Source organism: Silene latifolia, chromosome 10, assembly GCF_048544455.1.
Source record: "Silene latifolia isolate original U9 population chromosome 10, ASM4854445v1, whole genome shotgun sequence".
In the NCBI taxonomy this organism is placed as follows: Eukaryota; Viridiplantae; Streptophyta; class Magnoliopsida; order Caryophyllales; family Caryophyllaceae; genus Silene; species Silene latifolia.
In genome coordinates, this window is record NC_133535.1 from 34,948,754 (window position 1) to 34,961,061 (window position 12,308).

Sequence of the window (12,308 nt, forward strand, 5' to 3'; positions counted from 1 at the left end):
AGGCAGTGTGTAGGAATTTCTTATGGGACAACAGTGCAGATTACAGGAGGATTCCCTTGGTTGGATGGGATACCATTTGCAGATCAAAGGATGAGGGAGGATTGGGCATTAAGGATCAGGAAAATTGGAACAAGGCAATGGTTGGAAGACTAGTTGACTGGATAGTTGTCAATAGAGACTCAATATGGGTGCACTGGGTCCATAACAACTACCTCAAAGGGCAGGACTGGATGGAATATAAGCCTAGCATGAATTCAAGCTGGGTTTGGAGAAGAATCTGCAAAATCAAAGATGAGATGGTACCAGGTTATACAAATGGCAAATGGCATGTTCACTGATGGGTATACACTGCACCTATGAGTGGTTCAGGGGGAGTAGGCCAAAGGTGAACTGGTACAAGGTAGTCTGGGATGGGTGGGTAATCCCTAAGCATCAATTTATGGGCTGGTTAGTAGCACATGCTGCACTGAACACAACATCTAAACTGGTTGGGTTTGGTGTGGAAATTGAGGACACTTGCTGTATATGTGGCCTAGCTGAAGAGACCTCTGAACATCTCTTCTGTGAGTGTGAGTACAGCAAGAGGATAGTGAGGGAGGTGAATAAGATGACTGGTTGGAGCTTTCCTGAGAGTGGGGTGGTGGAATGGTGTATGCAAAGGACTGGTTCTAAGCTGCAAAAGGGTATCCAGAATGCACTGATGTTGAGCTTGATATATCAGGTCTGGCATCAAAAAAACAAGTCTAGGACTGAGAAACTCATACTGTGTCCAGTACGGGTAGCCAAGCATATAGTAGAGGAGATGAGAGTTCGAGTTCGTGGCAGGGACAAACTGCAGCTGAAATTAGATGATTTAGAGTGGCTTCAAAAATTGCATCTGTTGGAGTGATAGTCTGTTGGTTGTATTAGTCTACAAACACCTTATGTAAATTTTGATTTTGATATATAATATACTCACATTTCACCAAAAAAATTAAAATACATTACTTTTGGAAAGAATGGTTGCATTTTGATCCTCTGATCGATTGACACATTACCTCAGTCTTAACAACTAGATTAAGACCTTTTAGTTTATTTTACGAGAATTATCGGACACTTAAAGCAAAAGAATTATCGAACACATAAAGCAAATTAAAATTCTACAGGTATTTTTGCTAATTCGGTTACTAAATTTCTCCGTCGTTTCTGTTTAATGTAGCGTTCATATGATTTCAACTTGAGTACACCAAACATATTTTTCCTATATTTACGGCTCTAATTTTATGAGCAAGCCATGTGACCGCATATAACGACTTCACAACGTAACGTGGTAAGGGTACCATATAATGAGCATAGTTTGATTAACAATTCCATGAAAGCATAGATACAACAATTATATTGAAACTCGCTAAAGAAATTAAAGTACAAGAGCATACTAATAAATCTTACAAATTCTAACTCAATAGGTTCGTTACATTTACTCTTTCTACCTAGTAAGAAGGATTTAGCATAAAAAAAAACGTAAAGAACCAGTTGAATAAGAAAGAGTATTAATCAAATAAAGACAGATCGAGGATTTGTTAAAGTAGAACCTCCATGGAAGTTAGAGAAAGAAACTCCCATGGTTGGAAGAGCTAAGGAACTCTCCATGAGAACCCTTTGTTGATACGCTTCCACCGTCGCGCTCGCTTCGATCATATCCTTGATCATTGACTTGTAATATTGCTTAAGCCTTTTTAAAGTACAAGAATATCTTAGCTTTAGCCACTTAAGCTTAGCTCTCTTCAAGAGCCTAGCTAGGAAGAAGCCTCGTCGAGGCTTCTTCCCACCTAGTTGAACGGTGGGTACTCGCTGCCCTTTTCGTCGTAGGCGGATTTTAGGGCGCTTAGGGAGTGAAATGGTGGTGGAGTGGGTGGCTAAGGGTTGTTTGTATAGGAATGCATCGGAGTAAAATGAGGCCATATGTAAAAGGATGACTTTGGTGTGAAATAATGGAAGCAATAATTTGCTTGTAGTGGTTTGTTATGAGTATTTATAGTCCCAAATAGTTGACATAAAGTTCGGCAAATGCATCTTTGTGTGAGGTGTGGGAAGACCTTACTCAATAATGTAATTTTTTTCAAACAATATTAGTGTTGACAAATTCTCAATTGTGACGGATAAAATTTGTCATTTTCAAGAGACATGAGATAAAGAAACAAGTGAAGAGGGTAAGTAAGGAGGGGATGTGGCCTGCGAGAGATCTCTTTAAAAAGACCGTCACAAGCAATACTCTTTAATTAATGTTATATTAGTGTAGATCTCGTGCAAATGCACAGCTTTTGTTAGGTAAAGATGTTATAGTTTGTAAAAATTAAATTACGGTAATTAATTTAGCTCTATTTTAAATGTAGTGATAAATATATTATTGGTAGTGTTTTGTATTAAAATTTGGAAAATATACCGAATAAGATTGTATGTTTAGCTGATATTATTTCGTCAATTTATTTATGGCATATAAATAAAAAGAAGATAATGAGAGAAAATATATAATAAGAGCAGGATCACTAATAGAAGATACGGAGTAAATATTTAGGGGAGAAACTTGAGCGGGAAAATCTATAGCTTTGTTAATCTTTTAGTATATAGAGGATTAGTGTATTAGTGTATGCTATTAAATGGTTCATTATTTGAGATCCTTGTAAAATTGTATTGAAATATACTTTATTTAATACACCATAAATATATTTAATTATAAAAATTATTATAATTTAAATTTATCAAACTATTTTACTTTTCCTGTTCTTTTCAAACTCATCAAATTTTGTCGAAAGAAAAATCTTTCTTGTCAATTGAACATCAACTTCCTTTTTTTTACTTGACGAATTTTAGTCAAAATATCACTTGCATGATAGACCGATCAGCTTTTTAATTTAAAATTGAGCCATGTTTGCCAATTTATTTGCTTTCAAATATGTACAAATGCAGTAAGTAAACTATACATTTGATGTACCATATCTAATGGTATAATTTTTGAGTTTTATTTTAAAAATTATGAGTTTTATTATAAAGTTTCTGAGTTTATTCACTTAGAGATTAAGCTCAAAAAATTAACAATATAACTCAAAAACATTATCTATACGCTCAAAAAAATTTGAGTTTTGACGTAAAAAAACTCAGTCTCGTCATAATTTCAGCATAGGTAGTTTTTGAACAAAAAAAGAGAAAACAAAGATAGTCTAAAGCAAGAAAAATAACATTAGGTAGTATTTTACAAATACACCTAAATATAAGGTAATTTTTCACAAAAAATCTTTTTTCTTATATAAAAAGGTAAACAAATCAATGAGAAAATGAATTCAGTTAACCAAAACGCATTCAATTTAATTTCGAGACCAATTTTTCAATCGGACAATCCTAACTTGTGCTCACTTCAAAATTAAGTGTCAACCAACAAATTATTGTTGGGGAATTTTGTAAGGTCGGACTTCAAATTTATTTTAGATGGATTTTCAATGTGCAATAAGAGTGAGCTAAAAGACAAACGAATAATACAAGTAATACGGAGTAGGAGTAATAAATTAGAGGAGGCTTGTATTATTTCACACACCAAAATTATGATGGGTAGGCCAATCTAGCGGCCATATCGACTATTCGACTGACTCAAAAGGTACAAGATTAATAGCACTTCAACAGCCCTAAGTACTCTCTTCCTACTAAATACTCACTCTATTTTGATCAATTGTTGTCTTTTAATTTTGGTACAAAAATTAAGGAAAGAGGAAGAATCAATTATTAAATGATAAATAGAACAAGTTAAATGTGAATGATAACAAATTGTTCATCAAGTTCATCCTTAAAATAGAAAGAATAACTATTGACCAGGGCCGTCTTTGGGCCTGTGCAGCCCGTGCGGTTGCACAGGGCCCCAAAATTTTGGGTCCAGAAATCAGAGTAAAAGGAGATAAATAAAATGGAGCGCATAGATAGAACAATGAGAAATGAGTGCCTCAATGGTTAGTAGTTAGACTTCTAAGCGCTAATATGCGGGTTCAATACCCAACACTGACAATTAAATTTTTGTTTTTTCACTTACATTTGAGTGGCGGGCCTACACAGTAACACAATTAATTTTTTGTTTTTTCAATACCCAATACTGACAATTAATTTTTTGCTTTTATTCTCCAAAGGCGATCTTGTATTGCTAATGAGATGCAGTAAATATATTTTTTTTTTTCAATTAATCTTGCTATAGACGGGTATATTTGTCTATTGCTATAAACGGATCAAATACAATGAAAATGGTGATATTTTTTACCCTCACCACCTCACTTATTGTTTGTCCTATTAGAAAAGTGGTATTGTATTTGGCTCGTTTTTTATCACAGACGGATAGTGTCCATCTATAATGAGAATTTGCGTTTTTTTTTAGGAAAAGATTGAGCAAGTATATTATTGTACCGTCTTGAGGTCAATCCATTTCTCTAATATTTTTACAAGTAAAACTACGCTTAGAACGACACCAAAAATACGGGAAATTACCTTGAGATTGGGCCGCAAAATTAACTAATTTTATGTTCTTACATAGGCAATTTATTATTTAATTTAACATATTATATGGGGCCCCATTTTCAGATTTTGTACAGGGCCTCGAAATCTCCAAGACGGCCCTGCTATTGACTGAGACACCCCAATATGAAAAATGATAACAAATGACCGGGACAAATGAAGTACATATTTAATGTAAGAAAATATACTAGTACAAAGGTTTTTAGTGATTAGTACGGACTACGGAGTACATAATATGTGATGTTTTCTATTCAAAATAATCACTATTAGTTGGAAAGCCCGTGCGATGCACGGGGCTCCCATTAAAATTATCTGTAAAATATATTCTTAAGCTTGATAAAAAAAAAGTCCAACAATGTTGAATCATTAATGAAAAAAAATTTGTAGTTTGTGTACGTAATTGTCTTGTTGATCACCGATAAATTATTAGTACTTTTAGTATAAAAATTTTGCCCTTCAGTAGTATAACATCAAGATATACTTATAGTACGTAGTTAACTTTTTCATTGTCACAGGCACATCCGGTTTTCGTTAAATACAAAACACTGTCTATAACACATGCTGGAGCACACCATAATGAACCCTTAATAATGAAGGCATGCCTTTATGAGTTTTGCAAATCATTCTCACCAACAATAACTACGTAATACTGAATGATGTTACGTAAAACAACAGGTATCATAATTATATATATTTAGTGTATTCAGAAAAAATGTTAGATCTTTAACAACATAATTTTACCTTGACTATCTACATATAACTAAAGGTATTTTATCCTGATAAACTTCTCAGAAAATCAAATCCAAACTAAATTCCAATATAATTAGTAGTTTAAACAACAATCAATTAAAAATATATGTGATTCTATTACCTAAAATGCAAGGGGTACCTAGTAGTATCATATTTGACAACATCAGTTAGTAGTTTATGTCATCAACAAAATCGTTGGGTTACCTAATTAGTATTTTAGGGCATCGTTGAGAACGGTTTACGTTACCATGATCTCACATAACTGGCATAATCCTCTTATGGAGTTAATGTTCTTACAGGGTTAATGTTCCTCAACAACATAATTGGCATGCCACACTTGGTACTGTCGTAGAGCTTATAATTATGAGTTATATTAAAAAAATATATTATGTATACTCCCTTCCCTTTTTAAACATCTTCCACCTTGCTTCTTAAGGGGCCAAACTTTTATAACTTTTGACCATTAAAATGTCGAAAATCATGGTCAAACTACCGTATTGACGACTGTGTAAAAGTAATACAAAAGATCATTGCGAAGAGGATGAAGTACATTTAGTGTGTGAAATTCCTAAATGATAATGAATTTTGCTCCTTAAGTCTAACTCTACTAAAGTACTCTGCTAAGTCTCGCATGACAAAAAACAAAAAATGACTGCTAAAAGCAAGGATGCCATATGTGGGAGGGGACGTGACGGATGTAGGTCTTCCCATACCCGTATTTAATTGAAAAATTACATGTTCCCTAGTTGTCGTATTTCCTGTCGCGGGTAAAAAGTTTCAAAACTATAACCGACTCAACTTGTGAAGATCTTAAAATAGTTTTATACTCGTTTATTCTATAACTTTCTCAAATAATTCTCATAACATTTTTACCCATATCTAACATTCATGGTTGACATGATTTAAAATTCAGTTTGAGCCTAAGATTTTATTTATATTCGCTGCATCCAAAACAAATGCGACATAGTTGGACACTTGTGATAGATTTTCACTTTTTATCAAATTTGCTTCTTATTATTGTAGAGCTAACCATTTTTATTTTTATGTAAGAAGCTAATGTTTATTTATTTTGAACCAATTGCTTATTATCTTGTTCCTCGTGATTATTATAGAGTATATTTGTAATTTTTGCTATAATGTCTAATTGCTACAGTAATATTTATTCTGAACCAATAGTTATTTATTCTATCAATAAAGTTTATAAAATTAAAAGGAACTTGAGATCAACTCCTAACAATAGGCTCAAAAGCAAGTAAATACGGGCAAACATAAATAAGAAATTAATTTGATATAAGGAAGGTTGGGAGATTATGAAAAATCTCATATTTCAGCTTTGTTTCTAAGAAATAAGCTTAAGCTTATTTGACCAAAATTTCTTTATATTAATTTCTTATAAGTATTTGGTAGATAAATTATTTACCAAAATAAGTTACTTGTTTCATATTTTTAATCCTTCAAAGTAAAATATTAAATATGGAGTACTTATTATGTCCTTTTATTTCATTTTACTAAAAAACAGCTACCTATCGGTTAGTTTTCCAAACGTTTTTTATTTAATCAGTTAACTTATCAACTCCTAATTTTCAGTTACCTTTTAAGCTACTTTTTTTAGGTTTCGGATAACTTTTCAGTTTTAGTATGACTAATGAAATGTGGGATATATTATATGAATGCGTACTTTGTATGTTATTAATATACCATATAATTAGTTACATTGTGTATTTAGTGTACCACCTACTATTATTCTATTAATTTTCCAATTTTTCATGAGTCCAACAGTTAAACTCTAAGGGTATGTTTGGATTGAAAGATTTGGAGGGAAAAGAAAGGGAGGGAGAGTAGGGGATTTAAAATCCTTTGTTTGAATAGAAAATGTGTGTGGAGGGAAATGAAGGGGGAGAAATGTAGAGGGATCCAATTTCCCTTCTCCAAAGCTAATCAAAATCTCTCCACAATAGGCAAGATTTGGAGGGAATTGTATCCAAACATGAAACACCCATTCCCCCTCCCCTTCTCTTCTCTCCCTTTCCCTTCCCTCCTTCCCCATCCCCTTCCTTTCCCTCCACTTTTGTTATCCAAACACACCCTAAATGGTAAAAAACGTTTTGATTTACTGCATTTTAATTAGTTTTTTTGTTCTCCGTGTTTAAGTTAATTAGAAGAATTGTGAATTAAGTATAAATTTATCCTTCAAAAATGAATCTGAAAAGAAATCAATATATGAATAATACTATGAGTTGCTACAAGCTTTAAGTTGTTCAGACCACCCAATTTTACTTCAGTTATTCTCGGTTTCGTTCCTCTACGATGTAATGATCTACGCATTCTTATATAGAATAAATTAATGAAATAAAATAGTAATCTCTCCAACCCGATTAATAGTTTACACTTTCTTATTTAAGGTGAATAAATCAATAATTTATACTTTGCTGTTTCAGTAAATAAACAAACTTTTGTGGGCGGGGACCATTTTATTTCCTCCTCATTTCAAGTTGCTTTTGATTTTTTTAATAATTATAAACTCGTTCCTCTCTCATTGCCTTAATAATCGTGTATAAAGTAATTGTAAACTATTGACAAGGACGAAGGGAGTAACATATATAGATCGGTGAACTATTTTATATGTATTGATCACTTAAATGTGTATCGAGGCATGTATAATTTATATACACACTCCAATGATTATTTTGTGATTATATTTTTATGGAATAACCATAGTTTATACTTCGTGTAACTACGTACAAATGTATGAGACGTGTGAGAAAAATAAAAATGATAACCTGACTTATTATAAATGTCTGTTATCTGTTTGATAATTGTACCCTACTTATATGGATAATTTTATCAAAATATGTTTGATCTACTTATATTAGGATAATTTTATTAAATTTGTTTCGAAATCTACTCTCGTGTTAGGATTTATAAAAAAGTTGGACTCTTTAATATTACTCGAAAAGTTTCTGCTTTATATATATATATGTATTGATTATTACATATAGTATGGAACTATGGGTAATGTTGTGACATAGTTAAAAAACTTTCTCTCTCTCTCAAAACTCTCTGCCCTCTCTCTAAAAAATCCAAAAACCTAAAAACCCTTGAGCCGCCGACTTTCACCCTCTATCCTTCCACCTATTGCCACCCTTTCGTCGGAGATGGGTTCATCCCTTGGCCCATCTCTAGTGACCGATCTTCCTATCTTTCGATCACTTTTTCCAACACTGATCCCGTTTTTTTCTGGTTTCCTTTGGTTGATCATTTATGCTTTCATGATCCAAGGTAGATTAGAGGGTGTTGTTTGTGGGTTTTGGTTGTGGTGGTTTGCTCGGTGGTCCTCTCCTGTTTCGGTCTTGCATGCGACTCTGGGGTGTGTTCCCCGGCCACTCGGCCACTTCCCCTACCCCGGTAAGGATCTTTCTCAGGTCTAATCGGTTTTTGTTGGTCTTTGGGATGGGTTTAACCCATCGTGTTTGGATTTGGTTTGCGGCTTATATTGTTGTTCTTTGGGTCGATATGGTGTTCCCCTTCCCCCACCTATCGTGTCTTTGGGATGGTCATAATCCATCTTGTGTTGTCATCGCCTGGTGTCGATTTTTGGAGTGATATGGTGTTCCCCTTTCCCTCGCCGATTCGCCCACTTATCGGCTTCATTTTGCGTTTTTTTTAAGGTATCGGTCTTTGTTCCTTAGTGTGGTTGCATGTAAGATTGGTTATGTTGTTTGTTGGGATTTCGTCTGGGTGTTGTTGGTGGTCGTCGTTGGGATCGCGTTCTTTGGTGTTGGCGGGCTTTTCTCTTGTCTGCCTTGGATGGTGTGGTGGTTATGCCATGGTTCTCGAATGGGGTGGGTCAGTGTTGGTGTTGGTGTCTTTTGAAGTGTGATCGGGTGGGTCTAGGTTGGGTTGGATGAGGCGTTGGTTTCGGTGATCTAAACTACATCTTGCATGCTGTTTTTTTCTCTGTTTATATTAATAATAGCCTTCTTTTGGTTATGGGTGTATTGTCCCCTAATCATTGGGGTGGCTCGTAGTGTCGTGTCTTTAATCCTAATAAGGGTAATGGTAACTTCACATGCGGCTTGTGTTGTGTCCATCTCGATGTGGTCTTCTCGGATGGCGTTGGTTAGGAGGTTGTTCAAAGTGGCGCCTATTTCGTTACATATTGAAGAGTCTATCGATCCGAAATACTCAAGAGGGGGGGGGGAGGGTGAATTCAGGATTTAAAACTTTTGAAAGCTTTTTCGATTGTATGAATATAATTGATTATTTAAAGTTTATTGATTAAACTTTAACTAATCAACTAATGAATGTAAAACAAAATAAACAAACGAACGAAAGAGAGGAGACACACGGTTTTTGAAGTGGTTCAGTTTCACAAGTCGAAACCTACGTCCATTATTCTCGATTAATGAATTTAGTACCTTTCTACGGATTACAAATTTACTAACCCAACTCGTACAACTAACTCTAGCAGTAACTCAATGAGTACCGTTAAATACTCGAGTGACTAACTTACGCTAATAAGAAAGCATTAATGATTCTTGCAAAGGTTCACGTTAATGAACAAGTAAGAAATCAAATAAGCACTATTATCTTATAACGATAACTTAACAAATGAATATACGAGTTTAAAACACACGACCTTTCAAAAATAACAAAACGGTTTTCTGCTTTGAAACACACGATTTTGCTTTGTAAAAATAAGATCAAATTTTATGCTTAAGGTCTCTACTTTAAATGTTGCAAAGAGCAAAGTATTTATAGGAAGGAATAATAAGGCAACTCGGTTTCTAGAAACCCTAATGGCCGAAAATAGGAGATATGTTAACAAATCATATCTTCTATTATTTCTTTCCTAAAAGCCTAAAAGATAATAAAGAATAATCCAAAAGATAGAATATAATCTATTCAATTATTATCTTTACTATAAATTCTAAGATATGATAAGATTTTCTATAACAAGAATATCTTTTATCATAAATAAATATATTAAGTAAGATACATAAGATATGTAAAGATATAGAATTTTTACCAAATATATCTTAGTCTACACGAGATGTCACGGCTCATATGCCTCGTGACTCGTGCAAAACCTAGCTCAATATATGGGTTAGAATTTAGGTTTTAAGAGAGGCTTTGTTGAAACCCTAATTAGTAGCATGGTCCAACTCATAAGTTGACCCAAAACGACTACTAGTCAACGTTTAACAAGGAACCGAACTCCGCACTAAACCGGGCTTTATTAAGTAAATACTTTTATCAAAACATTTAAAATAAACTTTAAACAATTTTAAAAACAATTTTAAAACATTATATGTCGTGTATAGTAAACTCAGCATCTCAATGTTATAGTAAGAGAGCTATAACATTGAGCTCTTTTACTAGTAATGTTATAGCTGCAAAGCTATAACTTTACTAATTCAAGAAACTCATTCTTGGTTATCATTACGAGATAATCACCTATACTATTCTAATCTTCAAGGAGATCTTCGAGTATAGGCTACGTCATCATCCAAGCTTGATTAATCTTTAGACGGACTTCGTCTTCACATAAATCTTGAATGAATCTTCACATCGTTTGATCTTGAATTGAGGCTGGACTCTTTTATACTTCCATCACAATTTCCTTTGTTGCTTGTATTAGATAAATCGAATCTAAAAGACTTAGACAAATGATTACGCGCAACAAGTATATAAATTATAAAGTACCTTGACATCATCAAAACATAAACATATATACTATATGGTTTAACACATATCTACCTACTCGCTTTTCTTAGCTACGAGGTTCTTCTTCGTAGGGTGTGTGTTACAAAGTGTAGGAGTTTTCTCTCCTCTGGAGGCAGCCTTTTGTGGTTTGTTTTCCCCTTTCCCTTTCTACGTCCTAGTGGCGCAAGTGCACTTTGCTCACCCTCGATGGTTCAAGGGTCTCGTTGGTTTCCAGATGATGTATATCATAGCGAAGGGGATTAATCTCTGAGACACTCATTTGTATCTTGTTCCAGGTATTTCTCCGAAACTCAGTTGATAAAAAAGTGTAAGGATTTGTTCGATGTTGTGGTGAGTTCTGACTTCTGATCGTCACTTCAAGAATGTAGTGGATGAAGATGGTCCTCGTGTTCCACCGTCCGTACACGACCAACGCACTTTTGGTACCGATGTTACCTTTATTTTGTCGTTGTAGGTTATGGTTTTACTAAAATAAGTGCATTTGACCATATGAGGCAAATGTCATCTGTATAAGAACTGTTTTTACGGCTGCCAAAAAAAAAAGTATGGGTAATGTTAGTTTTTATGGATTATTGTATATGTGCGGGAGTGAGATGAATTGTATGGAGATTTTGATTATAAGCAAGGCGGATCTAGGTGGGGATCGGACGCGTAAGTGCCCCCATAGTGTTCGATAAATTTATTATATGTAACCAGTATTGTCATAAATATAATAGAAATTTACTTCCCATGGTGATAAGTATTTGTCTTGGGTCCTTTAGGAAACCGAAGGTAGAGAGTTATATTGGAGAGCTTATGACTTAGCTCAATTCACTACAATCCCGACAATTCAGTCCAAAAAACAGTGCCTATTGCCTATTGCCTATTGCCTATTGGAAGAGAGTTATATTGGAGAGCTTATGAATTAGCTTTAACTTGTTTTCATCGCTCAACCAAAAACATTACTTCACCCCATTCATTTAATAGACAGTCTCTCCTAAAACGGATATCGTCTGACGAGAGTGTGGGCATAACCGCGTAAGGGTGGGTGATGGAGCAATCGGATAAAGATGCCACCACGAATGGGATTGTAAAGGTGAGCGTAGATGCGGGGGTAAAGGAGAGTGTGGGCGTATGGGTAGGTATCGTTTGCAGAGATGAGCAGATGCGTTGCAATGGGGGGGGTGATGCATCAACGACGCGAGGTGTGGGAACCAAGAGTAGTGGAAGTAATAGCGACGCTTAAAGGTGAGATTGCCTGAGACTCGTGATATTGGCTACCAACAAGTGATCATTGAGAGTGTGTCTCCAATTCGATGAATTTA

The 12,308-nt window shown here is 34.5% G+C and overlaps 1 protein-coding gene across 1 annotated transcript; it reads left to right on the plus strand.

The window, feature by feature from the left end:
- Nucleotides 1-337: 337 nt before the first annotated feature.
- On the plus strand, nt 338-889 carry LOC141607424 (uncharacterized). Its single transcript, XM_074426774.1, has one exon. It carries the CDS (start codon nt 338-340, stop codon nt 887-889), a length of 552 nt encoding a protein of 183 aa, XP_074282875.1.
- The last annotated feature ends 11,419 nt before the right edge of the window (nt 890-12,308 follow it).